General features: G+C 37.2%; 1 protein-coding gene across 2 annotated transcripts in view; it reads left to right on the forward strand.

The window, feature by feature from the left end:
* Nucleotides 1-21,497, forward strand: part of LOC122798413 (ubiquitin carboxyl-terminal hydrolase CYLD-like) — a 1,245,230-nt gene that overhangs the window by 1,159,642 nt on the left and 64,091 nt on the right. For both annotated transcript variants that reach the window (XM_044067332.1, XM_044067333.1), the window contains one exon: nucleotides 19,075-19,294. In XM_044067332.1, coding sequence (XP_043923267.1) covers nucleotides 19,075-19,294 — 220 coding nt within the window. The remainder of the gene's footprint in view (nucleotides 1-19,074; nucleotides 19,295-21,497) is intronic.

Raw genomic sequence — 21,497 nt, forward strand, 5'->3', positions numbered from 1 at the left:
CCATTCTTCTGGACGTCTAGGTAATAGAGGTCAAGAGAAAAGTCATGTGCATGTTTTCAATGATATTGATGAAGACAGACACGACGATTTTGAAGGGCAAGACACCCACTCCCCACTTATACAAACACCCCCTTTAAGGAGGTCGGACAGGATTCGCAACCAGAATCCTGTCCGTTACCATCCTTACAACCGCAGATGGAACCAGAGATGAATGTTAATAAAGATTCATCTATAGTCCAACATGGATATACTTTTCATTGCAAGGGTTACAATATTTTCAATTACACTAATTTGGAACTAACTGTTACACATTTTGATTTGTTTTCAAAGGGGTTTAAATTCATCCCTTTACGCAAAGCCTGTTTACCTAAGGTTATTGTTGATATAAAAATGTTTTTAAGGAAAATGAATTTGGCACTAATTTTTCAAGGAAATATACAGGGTCCTTTAGATAGTAATCCTTTAAAGAAAAAAAGCACTTTCAACCCACCACTGCACCCACAGTTGAAAAATCTTGAATGTGTTATGGAAAGGGAAGTTAGAAACACCATAAACCAACACAGGATTTTTTCCAACTTATCCTGGGATGAGAGGAAGGTGTTTAATGAATTGAGGAACAACAATAATATTAGGATTATGCACCCAGACAAAGGTGGTGGGACTGTGCTGATGGATTACATTATTTATGAGTCCAAAATGAAAGACTTGTTACAAGACAACAATAAATATTCTAGGGCCTCGATTAATGAAGTTAATATATCTAACTCTAAAATTAGTTTATTGCTGAACGATTTACTTTTGGAAGGTTCCATTGATCAGGAGAGTTTTAATTTTTTGCTCAACAAGCACCCCAGAGTTCCTTCAGTATTTGGTATACCAAAGGTACATAAGGATCAGAGTGATCCACCCTTAAGAGTTATCGTTTCTTCTGAAGGTTCTGTCACTACATCTCTTGCAAAATACGTAGACCAAAAACTCAAACAACTTTCCAACCAGGGTGTTACTTCACTGAAAGACTCTTGGGATTTTCTTCAATGTGTTGAGCGTAACCTTTATTCTCCAGAACTAGTGTTTGTTACGTTGGATGTGGTTGACCTATTTGGTTGTATTCCACACGATATAGGCCTCCAATGGTTGGAAGATAGCATGAGGGACAGTAGGCTTTTTTCTCAAGATGTTTTTAACAACTGTTTACTGTTCATGGAAACCATACTTAACAACAACTTTATGTTTTTTCAGGGGGAATTAGGGGAGTTGCCATGGGTGCCAAATGTCCTCCGACCTATGTGAATATTATTTTATCTAGGTGGGAACAACTTTACGTCCTTGAAAGCCCTTTTGCACAATATTGGTGCTTATATAAACGGTTCTTGGACGATATAGTTATCTTTTGGAAAGGAACCTTTGAAAATTTTATGGAATTTTTGGAGTACATTAAAAGTACCACCACATTTTTGGATTTTACATACGATTATAATCCCAGTCAGCTTACATATTTGGATGTTACCCTTACTAAACTTAACACTGGTTTCTCATCAAAATTTTTTTGTAAGGCAACCTTTTCTAATTCATATCTGCATTTTAGAAGTGCCCACCCATTTTTTCAAAAGAAAAATTTAGTCAAAGGACAGTTAGGTCGCATAAGTAGAATGACATCCAGTGACAATCATTTTTTGGAAGAAAGTAATAATGTTCTGGATATGTTTAGGGAAAGAGGATATCTTGAAAGTCTATTACAACAGATGTTAAATGCATTTGTTGAATGAAGATGTGACCGATTTTCCCCTATTTTAGGACAAGCTATGACCTATCGTACTCAGCCAGGTTCATCTGATAATGTTACTAATAACTTTAATGAAGCATTTGTCTTTGATTATTCTGGCGATTCAGGTGTTATTAGGGAGGTTGTTACAAGGGAATGGAATAAATTTATTGAATTCTCCGACTTAGAGATTCTCAAGAAGAAACGGCCACTAAAATTTATTTTTAGGAAAGACAACAACTTTAAACAACTATTTGAGTTTAACGGACCTAATAAATCAAATGGTTCATTAAAAAGGTTTGGAACCTTTAAATGTGGATTTTGTGCACAATGTCCTTATGTTGTTAATCAAACACACATTGTCATCCCTTCCAGGGACAAAAATTCTGTTAGTGACACCTTTTCTAATTGCAACACCCAGGGTGTTGTTTACATCGCTACTTGTAATGTTTGCGGTGCATTTTATGTTGGAAAGACTGAAAGGAAGTTGAGAAATCGTATTTATGAACATACATATGAAATAATGAGACAAAACAATAAAAATGCATTATATAGGCACTCTTTAAAATGCCCACAAGCTACTTTCAGTTTTTTTGTCCTGGAAATTGTCCCCAAAGAAATTAGGGGTGGTATGTGGCTGGCAAAATTACAATATAAGGAATTATTGTGGCAAATAATTTTGGACTCCACTAAATTTCCAGGACTTAATGACATGCTTTCTATTTCTTCAGTGTTGAAACTTAGAGCTGCTAAGCTTTGAAATTTTGTAAATTTTGCAAATTTACCACAAGAGGGCACCATTGGATAACATTTAACATATTTTTTTCAGTACGAACTAAAATATGTTTTATTTAAAGTATAAATGGCATTTAAAGTATATTTTATTGTATCTATTTACATATTTTAATATTTTAATATTTTTCTACTTCGTTATTTACTACAAATAAGTTAAACAAATATGTGAACTGTGCTGGTTTATTAAGGAATGTATTTTCAAATACAACTCACTGTTCAATTAGGTTAATTAACACTGGAGAGGATTTTATTGGTTAATTAACTTATTTTGAATTGGTGGTGATGATATATAAGGCATTACATGCATAATGATTTGTGTTTTGTTTTCTGAAGAAGACTTGTATGTATTGAGTCGAAAACATACGCATTACTGTGGCGTTATTTTGTGCTTGGGACTATACCAACTGTATTCGCTTTGCACTCGCTTTGAATAAAGGAGTATCTTCATATGGCAACTGATAAGATATTTCTCGATCCACTGGTTTCCCCTTAATTTGGGGATCCATTGATCTATCCTGTTGTGATGTTATTTGAGTTGGATTTTCTGCACCAAATCCTTCACTTCACAGGTAATACATAACTTCAATTTCTATTTCTTTAACGTCTTCATTACTAATCCTCCTTTGTACTTTTCCTCTCTTTTCTTATTTTTTGTATTGTAACATTTTCCATGTCTGGATGCCTTTGTCTGTATTTCTCTTGAAATATGTTTGGTGCTGTTCTTTTTGTATTGATTAGTTTTGCTTTCTCATTTGCATAAATATGGCACCATATTAAATCTCTTTTTCTTTCCCATGTCCATATTTCTTCAGATGTCTCCTGCTCCTCCGGTTTCTCCTTACCTTGGGGACTCGTTGTTTCATCATGTTGTGATATAACCTGTTAGACTTTCAGCACTAAATCCTTCACTTCACAAGTATTCCATAACTCCATTTTCTATTCCATAACTCCATTTTCTATTTTTTTATCTTCTACTTTACTAATCTTATTTTTTTATGTCTGTCTCCTTTGCCTGTATTTCTCTTCGAATATCTTTGGGGCTGCCTTTTTTTGTGTTGATTAATTTAGCTTTCTCATTTGCATAAACAGTGTACCATATCAGATCTCTCTCTTTCCTTCCCATGTCCCTATTGCTTTTTTATACCTTTCAAAATCTCTAGATTTTGTTCTTTGTATGTTTGCACTTCCTTAGCCACTTCTTTTTCCAAACTGCCCAAGGTTTCTTGGTCTGTATAATGTTTTTCATAAATCTGTTGTATTAATGAATACAAACTTTTATTTGAAGCTTCTGACAGTTTTTCTTGTGAAAGTGAACCACAACCGTATTAAGAAGCTTCAATGGTACCACAGATTGGTGTGGCTTTAACATTGCTATCCCCTGGAGTTCCCTGTTCCTTTGCTTCCTTGTCTCACACTCGAGCTCCATTGGTGGATTCAGCATATTTCTCTGAATCCAGGCCTGCCCTTTCAGGCTCCAATTCCTTCCCAAGAACTGTTCACAGATGCCTCAGACTTGGGGTGGTGTGCTTCTTGTTGCCATCTGAAAAAGTTCAGGGTTTCTGGCCTCATCATCAGAGGTCAGATCATATCAATGTAAAACAGATGAGGGCTATACCTCTGGTTCTACAGGCTTTTCATCCCCTTTTTCTAACTGGTCTCATGAAAATCTTCACAGACAGTACCACTGTGATGTGGTATATCAACACGTTGAGGGTGGTATGAGGTCTTCTCTCTTTTGCAGACTATCTCTTCAGGCATGGGGTCTGACTATCAGGTGATTATTCAAGCTGTTTACATTCCTTCAGCGCACAATCTAGTGGCAGACTTTCTGAGCAAGTCCAGAACATTGGCTAACAAATGGATGCTTTCCAAAGATATGTTTCAGGCCATAGTCTATCTGTGGGGTATTCCCCATGTAGATCTTTTTGCCTCCTCTCTGAACAGACAGCTTCCTCTATTCTGTTCAAGAGTATCAAATCGTCTGACTTGCAAAGTGGATGCCCTGTCTTTTCTTTGGAAGGGAATGTTTCTGTATGCCTTTACTCCCCTCCCTCTACTGACAAGAATTCTGCACAAGATCAAGCATGACTCTCCCAAAATCTTGCTGGTGACTCCCTTTTGGCCCAGACAGCACTGGTTCCCCCTTATTTTTCATCTGACCAGGGGCAATCACCACAAATTACCTCACTGAATAGATCTTCCCAAACAAGACAAAGGGATCTGTTATCCATCCTCACCTGTCCACTCTTCAAATGACACTGTGAGTGACAGGGTTTTGATCCCTTTTAGGCACCTCTTTTCTGAGGACATGCTTTGGGTTCTGCAAGAGGCTAGGAAACCCACTAGCAGAAAATCATGTGTCTAAATGGAAAAGATTTTATGTTTGGTGCCTCTTTTGCCATCAGGATCCCTTTTCAGTTGGGATTCCTTGGTTATCTCATTTGTGTGATTTGCTCCATGCTGGGCTTGGCGTATTCTTCAGTTAAAGCTCACCTGTCAGCAAACTCTGCTCATCTGCCCTTGAATCTCCATTTGGCCTCTTAGTTTGAAGTCAAACAATTTCTTAAAGGGATTCTTCATATCAGCCCCCCAAGAAAGCCTATTCCACCTTCTTGGGACATCAATATTGTACTTGAAAAATTGAGGCAGGCTCTTTCTGAACTTGCTAGCTAAGCTTGCATACAGCTTTGTACTTGGAAGGTTGTTCTGCTGTTAGCTGTTACCTCTGCCAAGACAGTGTCTGAACTTTAGGCTCTTATGGCTGTTCCTCCATTTTTAATGTTTCATAGAGACAGGGTGTCTCTTCATACCCATCCTTCTTTTGTGCCCAAGAAAGTTAATGAGTTGTCCCTTTAATCAGTCTATTCAACTCCTTTCCTTTTTTCTTTCTCCACAGTCTGCCAGTAAGAAGGTTCTTCACACCTTGGACCTGCATAGACAGCTCAGATATTTGGATAAAACAAAGGTTATTTGCAAGTCAGAGCAACGTTTTGTTTCCGTTCATCCCAGAACTTTGTGTTTGGATGTTTCCAGTCAAACCCTATCCTCCTGGATCTCTAAGGCCATTTTCTTTTTTTTTTTATTCTTTTCATGGCAAATGTCTTTCTTCATCTGTAAAGGCACATTCTACTAGGGCAGGTACCTCTTCTGGTGCCTTTTTCAAGGGTTTGGATACCAATTCCACCCTTAAGGCTGCTGCTTGGTCCTCTGTTAATCCCTTTACTAAGCATTATAAATTGGATGTTATTTCCAGGTACAGATAAGGTTTTGCCAGAGTTATTCTGCATGGGTTTGTAGAGGACTCTTCTGTGCCTTCCTCCTCACAGTCTTCTTTTTAGATCTTGTACTCTCCCTTCAGTGAAGAATACTGCAGCAGTGTTATGAAAGGTCATAGTACAGTTGTATAAAATCTTACCATAACAGTAGATGCCCGTCTTTTACTGTTGCAGTATTTGGTCCCTCCTTCCTTCCCCCCTCTGTTACAGCTCTTGCCCCTGTGTTTTGTTACCCTTCTGGCCAAGGAGCTCTCTCTTGCTTTCCCTTCTGAACTTTTTTTCTTCTGGATGTGCCTATTCTCCTTTGCCCCTGAGGTTATTTACTCCTCTTGGAGCAATTCAGTTCTGAGTATTTGCATCTGTATGTCACCTTTGTGCCCTGCAATCTACACAGGGAACATACATGTGACTTATGGCACCTATAAGACCTACAGACTTTGGTATATTGGCTGAACATTGTGCTATCCTTAGCAAGAGATCCCTTCAGTGAATAATACTGCAACAGTAAAAAAGAAGGACATATACTGTTATGGCAATGTTTTGCACAACTGTACTTTCCGCAACACTGAGATGTCCTTTTCTGATTTCATCAGGTACAAAATAATACCATCTGCAAGTAAACCTAACTTTTCTTGTACACCATACCAGTTATATCCTTGAATTTCTGAGTCACTTATTTTCTTTGCCAATGGATCTAAATATAATGCAAGTAACAAAGGGGAAAGCAGACACCCCTGCCTGGTTGCACTGTTCAGACACAACTTACCAGAGAGGAACCCGCCCACTTTGATTTTTGCCTCTCATCCCTCATATATCATTCTAATTAACCTTATTACTGTATCAGGAAATGCAAATGCTTCCATTGCCGTTCTCATAAAAATCCCACCTTACGTTGTCAGATGCTTTTTCTGCATCAAGACTCACCAATAACCGTGGCATTTTCATATATTCTGCTTACCTCTAGAGCATCATTGTTCTGTTAATGTTGCAAAAAGTTTTGCCTCCCCTTCACAAAACCACATTGGTTGATATCTATCAATGATGGTATCACCTTTGCCATTCTTTTAGCCATTATAGATGTAACTCATGGTTTAAAACAGAGGCCAGTCATAAGTGGAGTCCCTCGGAGATCGGTCCTTGGGCAGCTCCTTTTTGGCATTTACTTCTCTGAAGTCAAGGCCAATGTCACTGGTCTCTAGCTGACTAAATTTGCAGATGATTGCAAATTAGGAGCTGTCATTGAATCCCACACCAACACAAGTGTTCTTCAGGAAGGGCTGACACAGACAAACAACTGGTGTTGGAGACCTGGACAAAAACTAAATGCCAAGAAATGCCTAGTAGTATCCTTTGGGAAGTCATCCACCCCTGGTAGCTGTCATATTGACAACATACCCCTTAGGGTTGATCCAGTGGTCAGGGATTTAGGGACACACACAGACAGTAATCTAGCCTTTGACTGTCACGTGTCTACAGTAGTGACAAAATCATTCTATGTTGCGCAACCTATAAACAAAGGTATGGCATCTAGTTCCAAGGAAGTCTTTGTTCCACAGTACTCGGCATTCATCAGACCTATCATTGAGTACAATGCCCCCTTTGATATGTACCTAACCAGGCATATCCAAAAACTGGAATGTCCACAGAGGTTCTTTACTAAAACAATGCAGGACATAAGTAAAATGTCTTATGCAGACTGCCTTGAGGTCCTGTCCCTGTATTCAGTCTCATACGGGCTGTTGAGGGTAGATCTATGCCTGGCATACAGGGCATTGTCAGACCCAACCCTGATGGACCTCTTGGATATCCACAAAACAAACAGCACCAGAATTACCCATTCTAAAGACTTAAAACTTACCTGTGATGTAAATAGGACCTGCTGGAGAGATAGGTATGTATCCCAGAGACTACCCCATCTCTGAAACAGGCTCTCCATCCATGTAAAGCAGAGCTCCTTCCTAAGTCAATTCAAGTGCAACTTGGACAATCGGATGGGGAACAGGAAATTCATCTCTGGCTTGGCACATGTCTCTCTAATGGACACAGGCAACCTGTAAATGGTTCATCTCCAAGGCTTCTTCTTGTAAATGTTTCATCTCCCAAGCCCCGAATTACACTTATCAAGGGTACAGAAGTTGTCAGAGATTTGGGATGCATGGTTGGGCTTAAAAAGGACAAACAACATATGACCAACACTAAAGAGAACGTCTACTGGAGAACAAAAAGTACAAAGAACAAAAACTCCAGAGCTGGAAATGCTAGCAGATTTCAGTGGTTTCTTTGTCGAACACAGTAAAAGAACACAAAGCTTTAAGGGAAAAGCCCTTTCTCAGTGGGTAAATAACTAACAATTTAAGCATAACTCAATTAATGCGATTTGAACTAAAACCCATGTGACAGAGCACCAATCCACATACAAAATCAATTATTCAAATGCAGCAATAATATCTTAAAGTTCTAAAAGCAACATATACACAGGCATGTATATAAAATAATACACATAAAATATATAATTAATTAAAATCTATTATTTATGCAGATACGTTTCTCTGCTTCTTAGTAATGGTTTAAGATCAACAGTTGCATTTATACCAGTTTTTTATCTGCTTGCATTCTTAAAATCCACTCATATTCACAAACCTCTAATATATTAGTCACAATCCCTTTTGTTCCTATACACAGCATCAACCACCCTAGAGCAGAATTCATGGTCTATCCCATTCTCATCCATGTGTTTGGGAAGTGTAATAGTATTAACTTTACTAAGTATCTCAGATTTATGTTCCACAATGTGATCCTTCAGCTTCCGTGTACATTTCCTAATGTAGAACTCATTACATTTTTTTCATGTAAACATTATTTGAAGTGTTGCACATGGCATGATGTCTAAATATGTATTTTTCTCTTAGTTATTGAGTGTGTAAATTCATTATTTTTTTCTATATCCTTGCAACACACAGTTATAGCAAGGGGAAGTACCTAACACTCTGTTTAGATGCAACAGTCATTCTGTCTTTATAACAAAGATGCTTCTTTAAATTGGAATATGTCTTATAAGCAAAGCTAGGTCTATCCCCTATAAGTCGTTTAATTTCTGGCATCATTTTTACCCCAGTTCTTTGTTATAATGTCCTTTATTACCATTAGTCTTCATGTTATACTTAGTTATATATTGTAACTGTCCCTGTTCACTGTCGTAAACAGGATTTTTTATATTCGTATTCTCTGTATAACATGGTCTAGCTCTATCCTTCCTTTCATTAATAACCTCAGATTTCAGCTGAGCAAGTAGATCATCCTCATATCCCTGCTTCTTAAATTCAGCTGTCATATTGTCCATCTGTACACCTCTTCTCATCTGTATTAAGTTGACGGACTCTCATCAGTTGGCTTTTGGCTATTCCTTTAAAAGTATGAACAGTGTGCATGCTATTTCTACACATATTTCTGTTAGCATGCATCTTTTTTTTATAAATTGAGGTTGTGATATCATTATCATTTATGTTTAATCTGATGTCCATATAGTTAATCCCATTAGGTGAATATTCTGATGTAAACTTAAAAAAAATAGTTGTATAACAAATTAAGCCAAATTATGGAACTCCCTCCCAACCCCAATTACATCTGTCCCATCTTGCACCCACTTCAAATCTTTACTAAAAGTGCACCTAAAAACATGCTGGATATGCCCTTGCAACTCCCCCCATAATATCACCCACTCAATCCACCCACTACCTCTCTTTCCACCCCACTAACTACCTTGATTACAGCAAAGCTCAGATGCTCATAAGCCGAGCTACTTATTATACAGTAGGAACTTCTTATTCTAACAATTGTTAATGTCTGTTATGTACCTTACAGATGACAAAGATTCTAGTTGTATACTGATGTATTATGTTCTCCAACTGTAACTATGTCTGTGACATTTTAAGTGTGGAGCTTTTCTCCCCGGGCTTCCGCTGAAAACGGACCTGCTTCCAGTCGGACTCTCCCAGTCAACAAATGTAAATAAATAAATAAACAAACAAACAAAGAACTGGGGTATATTGAAATGATGCCAGAGATTAAACGACTTATAGGGGATAGACCTAGCTTTGCTTAAAAGACATGCTCCGATTTAAAGAAGCATCTTTGTTATAAATACAGGGTGATTGTTGCACCTAAACAGAGTTTAAAGTTAGGTAGTTTTCCTTGCTATCACTGTGTGTTACAAGGATATAGGAAAAAATAATGAAATTACACACCCAATAACTAGGAGAAAATAAATATTTAGACACTTCAAATATTGTTTACATGGCTACATGTAAAAAAATGTGATGCATTCTACATTGGGAAATGAACACAGAAGCTGTAGGATTGCATCGTGTAACTTAAATCTGTAGAAAAGTTAACAAATGCGCATACCAAACACATGGATGAGAATGGGATAGACCATGAATTCTGCTTTAGGATGGTTGATGTTGTGTATTGTAACAAAAGGGGTGGTGACTTAAATAATACATTAGAGGTTTGTGAATATGAGTTGATTTTAAGATGGCAAGCAGATGAAAAACCTGGTATAAATGCAGCTGTTAGTCTTAAACTAATATTAAGAAACAGACAAATATATATGCACAAATAATAGATTTTGATTAATTATATATTTTATGTGTATTATTTTATATACATGCTGTGAATGTGTTGCTTTTAGAGCTTTAAGGTTTTATTACTCCATCTGAATAATTAATTGATTTTGTATGTGGATTGGAGCTGTATCACATGGGTTTTATTTTGAAGGGTATTAAATGAGTTATGCTTGAACTGTTAGTTACTTATGCACTGAAGAAGGGCTCTTGCCTGAAAGCTTTGTGTTCTTTCACTGTGTTCTGTGAATAAACTGTTGAAATCTGCCAGTGTTTCCAGCTCTGGAGCTTTTTGTTCTTAGGTTTAAAAAGGCCCTTATGGTCATTTGCCTCGTAAACACCAATGAATCTAAATGTGCCTATATGAAGCTGCTTCAGATGAGTCTTTACAGTCTTTAGGTATTACAGCCAGCACAGCTTTTTTCCAGGATGGTGGTGACTACCCTCCTTTTAAATACTGTTAAATAAAATCTTCCAGATCTTTATCACTGTTTTCCCTTCTCACCTCCAATCATCCACTGGAATACCATCTATTCCTGGAATCTTTCCTGCAGATTGATTATACATCACCATTTTTATCTCATCGCCTCCTCTTAAGTATTAGTTATTGAGTCTCATCTACTGCTAACCTTGGCATACTTAGGTCTTCCATAAATATTTCCATTTGTGATTTTTCTTGATTTCTACTTCAGTGCAGTGTGAAAATTTCCATATAATTTCCAAAATATCTCTAATACTGATACAGTATCTCTGGTTATTTTTCTTGTTTTTAGGCTCTGTTTCCTGTTGCCTAAATAAATCATTGTGCCAAAAAGATTTTGTGCTCCAGAGTTATCAAAAACAGTTGCTTAACAGCAATCTTTTTATTGTACAGATACTCCCTTGTTTTCTCTTTAACACTCTGCCATTCCACTTCTTGTTCTGTGAGACCCCCCTTATTTTGTAATGCTTTAACCTTTGTCAACCCCCCAAATAATTCTTATTGCTTCCTAACCAGATCTCTTTTTCTTTTATTTCTACCCTATAAATACATGCATTGCTAGTGTAATCCTCATCCTTTACCAGTAGCCCCTTGCTACTGCAAATCTGCCATTATTATCTTTTCATCTTATATTATTAGTAGAGCTCCTCTAATAGTTAATATAAGTACTGTTCTTTTCCTTTGCACCTGATATTCCATAGAATATTCATCCTGAAATATTTTTTGCTCACTTTTGCTCACTTCTTTCCACATATGTCTCCTACAGCATTTCTATTTGCAGTCTGCATTTCTTAATATAATTAACTATTCTTTCCTTTTTGTTTATACCATTCACATTCTGAGATAATGTGGAAAGTATCATCATTATGGTAAGAAATCATTATTTCTACCTGTCAAATATGGCAGCTTTTTAAAATGTCTATTTTCAGCTTTTGTGATACATCCACCCATTAATATTTGGCAGATTAATCCTTTTTTACAGTTTCTCTTATCAACATTTAGAATCTATGTCACATTTTATTTTAATAAACATTTTCAGAGAAACAACACACCCCCGGTGCACCCCCTAACCATTTAGCTTAGTGGAAACACACATATCTATGTACATCTTTAAAAATGAAAATTAACCCACCTGATAGGAACATTTGTGCCAAATAGACAGCTGCTAACACAGGCACTAATGAACCTGAAGTTGAGGTTATCCATGCTAAGAAGCATGCTATTGCCTGTGCTTTTACTTAAACTAATTAGTCTCTGTACTTGTTTTAGCTTTACTCCCCTAAGATGCGAAAACAGCTTACATGCTTTCATAAACCATTAACCTTTAGCCTTTAAGAAACCAGTGTTCTGTCTTTTATTGCCATGTTATCAGACTGTGTCCTTGAAAGAGTAAGAGAAAAAAGAAAAATGTAGTCCTCTGCTACAGCTTGAAAGATAAGCTGAAACATGTATTGCTAAATGAAAGCTTTTCATTATCTTCAGTGTTCTCATATTTACTTGTTTCCATTTAAAGTCTGTTATTAGAGTAATCCAGACATTCACCTATGCAAAAATAAGAGAAAACATATCAGCTGTATGTATATATATATATATATATATATATATATATATATATATATATATATATATATATATATATATAAAATATAAAATGATCTGTGTACTTTTACACCCCATCCCCCACCTCAGAAAAAGATTACAGCATATTAACTTAAACATGCTTTTGTCTAGATTTTATTCTTTTTTCACTGTAATGTCTTCATTTCTTAATACAAAAAAGAAGAAAGAAAGAGAAGAGGAAGAAGAAAACATGGTATCTGTTTACTTTAATAACTAAAGTATTTACTATAAAATATGCAATTTATATTGTGAAATGTTTCCTAAAAATACTGTTAAGAACAGAAATTGTTTTTACAGCTACCTTTTCTTTCCACTCAAAGTCCTTCCAAACATTAATGACATGAAGTGAGACAAATGCTTTTCAGTTCCCCACAAGTTTGACAAAGTCAACGAAAGTTAATTCTTTCCACTTAATCACTTTTGTGAAATATGGCTGTATAAGAATGAGGCTTTGCAATTTCACATTTATTCACTAACTTACATGTTGCTGGTTTTCTTCCTGTTCATCTCCATCTCCCAACTCTAGATTCCACAGTACTCTCAATTCTTCTGGTCAACTCCTGTGCTTTTCTTTGTCCCTCAAACATTTTCCTTTGGAACTGTAGAAAAACATTTTACTAGCAAAGTCCCTACATGTGCTTTATTATCAGAAGAATGAGAAGCAGAGTCTCCTTCTGCTTTATGGCTCATTTTTTGTTGGACAAACATTTGCATTTCCTCCTTATCCTAACCTGCATCATTACATCCAATGATTACTGGAATAAATTCTCTGCTGCTTGGTGTATAGTGAATAATACATTTCCACACTTTGTTGTCTCCAACTTTTAATAATTTGCCCTTTTGCCACAGTTTTGTCCGTATCAACTCTTTCAGCTGGTAGGTTTGCATCTTTACTAATAAAGATCTTGACTGCTTTCTCATGGCCATATTTGGAGCATACACATGATGTGCGCATTCAATTAACAGTTCCTGCTGTGGAATACCAGTCCAATTAGTTATTTGTGCCTTCATAAAATTAATACAGTCTGTTCCTTCTAGTTTCTCTGGTATAGCAGAAAATCTCAGATTTTCCCTACTTGCTCTGTCCTCTAATTCTGTTATTTTTTGAAACATCTCTTCTTGAGTAGTCTTATCCTCAGTCAGCCTTTTCTTCATTTCAACCTCTGATTTTTGCATTTTTATCAGCTCTCGGAATATCTGTTTAAAACTCCTTCAATTTCTTCCAGCCTTTTGTTATTTGAGTCAATATACTCCTTTAGTGTTTCATTTATTTTAATCAACTCTTAGCACATTTGACTTATTTGTCCTCTAGATTACTGGAATCCATGTCTTGCACCAAAGCTGGAGCTTTGTGCTCTGTCCTCCAATTTGTTTTTGAAACGGCTCTTCTTGAGCATTCATACTCAGCCAGCCTTTTCTTCATTTTGACTTCCGATTATTGCAGTTTTATTAGATCATGTGACCATCTGTTTAAAGCTTCTTCCATTTTTCCAGCCTTTTGTTATTTGAGTTGATATACTTCTTCAGAGTTTCATTTATTTTTAACAGCTTTGAGCACATTTGATGTAATGTTTTATCTAGATTACTAGAAGCCATTTCTTGCACTAAAGCTTGAGTTTGAACTGTTTTTTGCTGAACAGCTACAGGATTCTTCCCAGTCAATATTTTCTCTTCACCTGTTCTAGTTGGTTTTCTTTTAGGCTGTCTTAGTTTCTTCTTTACAGGTATCCTGGCAGTGTACGTACTAACCAGTAGAATACATTTTACTCAAACTTACAATATCAGTGGTTGTTTCTCATTTTCTATTTTCAAACTGTCAGAGCTAAAGCTAAGCTGTTGATCAGTATGCAGCCATCTTGGAAGTCCTTTATTACATTTTCTTGACAACAATAGCCAATTGCCTCACAGCATGAAGTTCTTCAGTTCAATTCTTGGCAGGAGTGCCTTCTGTGCAGAGTCTGCATGGTCCTCCCTGCAGTTGAGTGAGTTTTAAAGACAGGTGTGTGTGTGTGTCTGTGTGTGTGTGTGTGTGTGTGTGTGTGTGTGCACCATCTGTGAAGATTGGGTGCCGGGCTGCCACTCGACACTGTAAAAACTCCACTGCCAATCAATCTGTGGACCAGTGATCTGCTGTGGCAACTCTAAATGGTTGAAGCCAAAATACATTGCTTTACTTGACAACAATAGTCAGTAGCCCAAGCAGTGTGCCCCAAGTGGATGTAACATTCAGTTTCCCTTCCAATACACCCTTTGCCATAGTTTTTCTTCACATATTCCATATCTCTTGAATGCTTCTTAGGCTTCCCTCTCTTTTACCCATTCTTCTAATATATTCCATGAAGCTGTAACCCATTTGGTGAAGAATTGCTTTAACGTAACCAGTGAGAAGTTGGTTCCTGAAATCACCTGCCTGTGCCTCCACTTACTATTGTGTACTTCGTGCTTGATGACTACAGTATGTAGATGATCTGCTCTTCTTGGTCTCAGTACCTATGATGGAGCTCCTTTTTTCATTCAAAGATTTCCTTGTCAGTTGAAGAAGTGGATGACTGCCTGGTGTTTTAGCCTTAACTCCTACAAGATGACTGGCTTAATTGTTACACACACATATGTAAATTATGTTATTACATTAAGTATTGCCATTTTCTTAGCTATTTTCCTGACAAATCCAATGCTGTACCATCTTAATTGCAAATATGTGCATAGTGTGTATAGCTTTGAATTAAGTCAGTATCTTGTGCTCTTCAAATGTCATGTTCTCATGTCGTACATATTTGTAATACTTATTGTCCATTATAAAGTATAGCGTATATCCACTATATGCCTTTGTCACATACTTTCTGTCCTGATATTGCACTCTTCAGATTTTCTTCTCAACAACTTCTTTACCCCTCAACTAAAGTCTATCTTTATATGCCTATACGATGGATACTGTGATTTATACTTATCTACAGTCTGTTTTAGACTGTCATAAATTATTTGAGATTATGTATGCACACTGCTTAGTTGATTATCTCCTGTGTTCACTCTGAAGGATTAGATTTTTGATTTGATAGGCATCAGCTAAAGTGCTCGTTTGATACAAAAGTGAGAATATCGTTTTGAAGTATTGCATTTTTCTGACGTTAAATGGGTAAGAAAAAACAGATGAAGTTGTTTTGGTTGTTGAGAAGATGCAGAGTGAAGAGGAATGTATAGCAGCCTTGAAACTAGGCAATGGTGTTGATGAAGCTACTCTGATAAACATATTGCTACTGATAAATGTTTGTTAGTTTTTTGTGGATGGTTACTTGATATTTATGCTAAGCGACTGAAGTTTTTTGAGGTGAATTATGTGAATGGTGGTTATTTAATGAAGGAGCAACATGTTGCACTGCTGCCATTGAAACAGTCTGATGGAGAAGTTTGAGATATTTCAGATAAAACTTTGGAGATATACACATGGCTTACACTGAACATCAGTTGGTTAGTTTGAAAGATAAGAAGGAATAATTTGTTGTTGGGCTGTGTATTAAAATGGGAAGAAGGCTGTGAATGCTTGGGTTTATTAATCCAGAATGACACTGTGAACTAGTTTTGAAAAATGTGGATCTTGAAAAAGCTTACAGATTGCGAATGAGCTTGACTGAAAAGAAATGTTAGAAATTGTATTATACAGGTTCAGTTTGTTTCTTGGAAGAAACCAACTGGTTTTATGACAGTTGTGGCAGCTAGGTAAGAAATGTATTGTTAAAGGACATCTTGTATTTTGGATTATAATATTTTAATTTCCGCTCCAACACAGGCAGTAGGTTGTGGATGTAATAAGAGTATAAGAGGCAAAGGCTTAATTATAATTTGACTTTCATGCCTGTGTTGAATGTATTTTCTGAGTGGCACCAAGATTTTATGAATGTGAAGTCAGTAGTGGCAAAGTTGCAAGAGTCATAGCAGTAGACTGAGATGAATGCTGGTGACATGCTAGGGTGAAGGATGTGTATCCTCGCGCTGAGATGTAATGTTTGAGGAGGACTGGAAAAGAGGAAGTGCAAGGACATGTTGAACTGATTACACTGTGAGTATATGTATTCAAACAGGCTTTTCTTTCTGGAAAGATTTTATATGTTTTCATGATTGTTTGTGTTCAAGGGATTTGATTAATGTATTTTTGTTTAACCACTGAGGAAAGCTTTATGCTGAAACCGGTCTGGTTCTAATAAAACCATTCACTGCTTCTTCTTCCTGGTGCTGGCCTCTTTTGTTTTCATTCAAGTTTGTTTGGGCCGTGCATTTACCGTACTTTCTAGCTCTTCGCCTGTTCATTTGATTAATGTAATTGTTCAAGTTTGTTTGTGTCTTTCGGCTTTTCCCAGTTAGGGGTCGCCACAGCAGAACTCCGGTCATCTAATGATTGGCAGAGGATTTTTACGTACTGGGTTACCCGCCCTGATGCACAACCTTCAATGAAGGCACGCCCCATTCATGTATGCCTCCGCACAGAAGACACTCTAGCTGAGAATCGAACGGGACAACATCTTGCTATGAGGCGACAACGCTACCGCAGCACCACCACCGCAGTAAGCTTATTTGTAAAACAATGATTGTATACTGGGCATGATAGTTTATAATTGGTAAAGTTTTCTGAGCTTTTGATAATTATGGAAATTTGTGATAATGCAAATTAAGATATGTACTTTGCTAATTAACAGTGTTAGTATATGAATGGCTAAAAGTGTTTTACCTGTAAATTTGTATATAATCAAAACAATAAGATGTAGTTCTCCACACAGGCAGCATGCAGACTTTACACTGATGATGACTACTGGTCAGGACTGAACCCTGCATCCTAGGGCTGTAAGTCAGAGCTCTTAATGCTATGCCCTAGACCTGTTAGTCAGAGATCTTAATACTAAACCACCATGCTGGTTAGTCTTGAGTGTTGCACCATCTTCCTCTTTCTACCTCGTAGTCAGTTGTAAATATTTGCTAAGGTACTTAGTAAGAGAGTAGAACTTATGCTTATCTGAAATATTAGCTTCAGAAGTGTTTACCCTATGAGTTTGGCCCTGTGGTGCAGATGGCTAAAGCCTTTCCCTATTACCCCAGACAACCTGGATTTGACTAACAACACTGGCAGTGGAGAGATGGGATTGTGGGGATGGGAATGAGCAGTCGATGCCAGCTCACCCATTTCAGGTGGAGGGAGGCTGCCAAGGCTTGCTACAATGACAACATTAAGAGCCAGGCAAGCTCCACACTGTAGTGGTATACTTGTTGGTCATGAGGTCGCTCACGAGTGGAAGCATGCATGCACCTCCAGTAGGCAACAATTGCTAAGTTCACATGGCTGCTACAGAGTGCAAAAGGGGGGTTAGGGCACACTCCCTATCAGCAGTATGATCCTGCACCGCCATCCTTTATCTTCTTGTTTGTGGCTTAGGTTGAGTCTACAGGAAGCTAAATCAGGTCTAGTAGACCCAGTGGACAAGAAGAGCAGCGGGTGGAAGTTAGTCATCCCTGAGATGGGGGAGCACAAAACAATAGTTAAATTCTGCTTCTGTGAGACAGTAACTAGGAACTGGCGGGTTATTTAGTTGTGTGGCTCCCTGATTAAAGATAAAAGCACAGTGTGTACACCTCAGCCATGTTGGATGAATACTGCTGCTGCAGGATAGCTGCTTAAAATGCCCAGTTATACAACAAAGTATTTCTGTAAAACTATGTCTGTGTTCATAAATTTAGCTCAACCATTTCATTTGCTGAATGAGACTGTATCATCTGTTTTAAAATACGCTCAGAGCCACAAATGCTGTCAGTTCATCTCATATCTTCAAAACAATCTAATGCAGTAGTGTTACTGTCAGCTTTGTCAGTAAATAGCATCCATTGCAGTTACACGTTTCAACTCCCCAGATATATGCTGTCACTTCTATGAGGATACCACTAATTTACTTTTTTGTCTGAAACTGAAGTCTTGAATCAGCATCTTCCAATAAAAAAATAAGCTGGTATTTTCCTGTGAGTAGTTCAGTATTTATGTATATGTCTTGACTTATTAATTATTCCATGCAAGAATTGCCTATTTCTCACATTTTTCTTATAAAAGTTCCTGTACTTCCTGACAGCTGTTTACAACACTCTACGCATCTTTGATATAGGCAATGCATGCTGACTGCTTCACCCAACATTTCTTTGCATGTTGTCTTCTGAAGGAACAAAACTTTTCTCTTGTAAGTGATCTGTGCATCTCCCCACAATAGCCCAGTCTTGCACCAATGTACCCAACCTTGGCTGTCTGCTCTAGCTCTGAAATGAGTTCAGGTAGCTGCTTTCAGAGGAGCACAGTAAAAGAAGCCACATCTTGTGGACTTTAATGATAGCTTGTTCTTCATTTTTGAAGTATGAGGAACTGAGCTAATATATGTCCTTCACAAAAGTTTTCATCCTTTTTATTTTTGATGTTTTCCCATTTAGGTTATGATTGTGCAGCAGTTTTTTGTGAAACTGGCTAATGTTTGTATTTCCACACTTTATATTTAGGTGCATTCTCATCACAACCGCCAGGACCATGTACCACAGAAACTGCAGTTGCCAAAAGAATTCCACTGCAGATACAGTGAAAAGAAGCCAATGGTTCCTAAAGAGAAGCTGGAACTTTTTGCTGTACTGTGCATTGAAACCAGTCATTATGTCTCCTTTGTGAAATATGGACCAGAAAAAGAACATTGGATGTTCTTTGACAGCATGGCTGACCGACATGGTGAGTAATTTTTTTTGGCTAATTAATAACTAATTTATTTATATGTTGTGTGAATGCATTTCACCACAGGAAAGCAGGTATTCAGGCACAATCTCTAGGATTCAGAAAAACTTACTGCTATGTAGAAACCTCATCTCACAATGTCTCTGCATCGTATTAAGCCTTTCTGATTAGTTGGGAGATTGGCATAATGGTTAAGGTAGTTATCTCATGTGAAAGAGGTACAGGGTTTGATTCTCACCAGGGGAAATTGAATAGGATTAAAATAGCCCACAAGGGCAGTTAGCCTAATACTTACCTATAAACCTACATACTGCTCTACAGAGGAGGTTTTCCTTTTGCAGAGGCCTCAGCATTAAGTATAATCTCACTAAGTAAGCTGCATGCCAATGTACTGTCTGGCAGTGGATTTCGTTACTGAATTTGGACAAAAATAAAACGTGAGAGTTACACATGACTATTCCTGACTTTTAAGTTGGTGTACAGTGCGATTGTCTACAAGAAACATGTCTATCAGCACATTCTGATGTTGATCTTTTTTGTTTGGTTTCTTGTATGTGTAATTCTATTTTAATATATTGGTGTGTATCTTTTCATGTAAACTGTATGTGGCACTTTAAACATCACATGATTTTTGAATTATTTAAGCAGGCTTTTTTGTATTGGCTTTTTATCTGAAGAAATTTTACTGAATGTAAGACGAAAGTGCTTATGTATATTAAAGTTTCTATGTTTTGGTGGAGATGCATCGGAATTATTGGCGTTTTTTGTTTTCCTAATTCCACTAGCCTGTTTTCAAGGAAGACCCAAGGTGGTAATTATGCAGAATGGCCACACTTTGGCTGAGACAATGGGGATATTCCCACACTGGGTCTATATTAAATCAGTGAACACTTAAAACAGTAAACGCTGATTTATCAACCCTTTAAAAAGCGAAAGCTTGAAATCCTGAAAACACAGAACAGCGATTTTTTTTTTCCCAATGAAGAAAATTGCTGTTCCACAAAACAAAACAAAAGAAAAAAACTTCAAAATACTAAATAAAGTTGGGGGGCTTTGCCCCCCACACCACTCTTACTTAACTATACCAATTCCAAGATCGCACCACAGTGGAGGAAATGGCAAAGTCCCGAAAACGGCTGGCGATTTTTTTTTTCCCTGGGAAAAAAATGTCTGTTCCGTGTCATCGAGATTTTAAGCGTTCACTTTTAAAGGGTTGATAAATCAGCGTTCGCTATTTTATGTGTTCACTGATTTAGTATAGACCCCCCACTCACTTGTAGGTGGTGCTATAATTCCTATTGGTGGCTAGATTTCCCTGACTCAGGAGGGAGTAATGGACAAGAACACTGTTGCTAAGGAGTTAGTGGAAATCACTGCTGTACACTGATATTTAAACATATTATGAATCACATTATTCATATCTCATGGAGGTGGTAGGGGAAAAAGAGATGCTGACTAACAAGGAAATGTATGCATCTTCCAACTATCTAAGAGATAATCATTTTGCAGATGCAGTGATGTTATCAGTAGGAGATGTGGAAAATTACAGCAGATATGCAGATGTTGCTTTGCTGAAATGGTTCAAGGAGGAAAAATAAAAAAAAAAGGATAGAGAAACTAATGCAAAATATTTTTTGATTCAGCTACAGTAAAGGTAGTGTACTTCCACATGGCAGATATTTTTTTTTTCTAGAAATACATTTTTTCATAGTAGTGTTTGCAACGGATGATGTATGGACACTTATCTGAGAAACAAATATGTTTGTGGGTGTTTTCTAAGACATCTGACATTTTCTTCCTTTCCTCAAACGATGGGTCTTCTGACCCATCCTTGGATTTGACTTCAGCCAGTCTAGATTTTGGATCCAAAATCATGCTCCTCTCCATGTACATAATCCCTTCCTGTCCCTAGCATTACCTCAGATCTCATTTACCACAGACCCTTTTTCTCGGGGTCACCTCAGCTAAATGGATTAACTTTTTTCATAATATACCTTTGCTTACTAGTTTTTCCATCCCCTTTTGATAGTTTTTGCACCAGTCTCTCCTTATCTATTAAAAAAAAAGTTTTATTTGCCTTTCCCTTTTTGAGCTATTGGTGCTCCTTTTCAACTGTTAGTGTGTTGTTTTGGGATTTTATGAATCGTTTCTGTGGGGTTTTACAGACTTTTTAAATTGTTAGGATAGCGTTTTGTACTAC

This window comes from Protopterus annectens, chromosome 3.part1 (genome assembly GCF_019279795.1).
Source record: "Protopterus annectens isolate FY-2018-M chromosome 3.part1, PAN1.0, whole genome shotgun sequence".
Classification (NCBI taxonomy): domain Eukaryota; kingdom Metazoa; phylum Chordata; order Ceratodontiformes; family Protopteridae; genus Protopterus; species Protopterus annectens.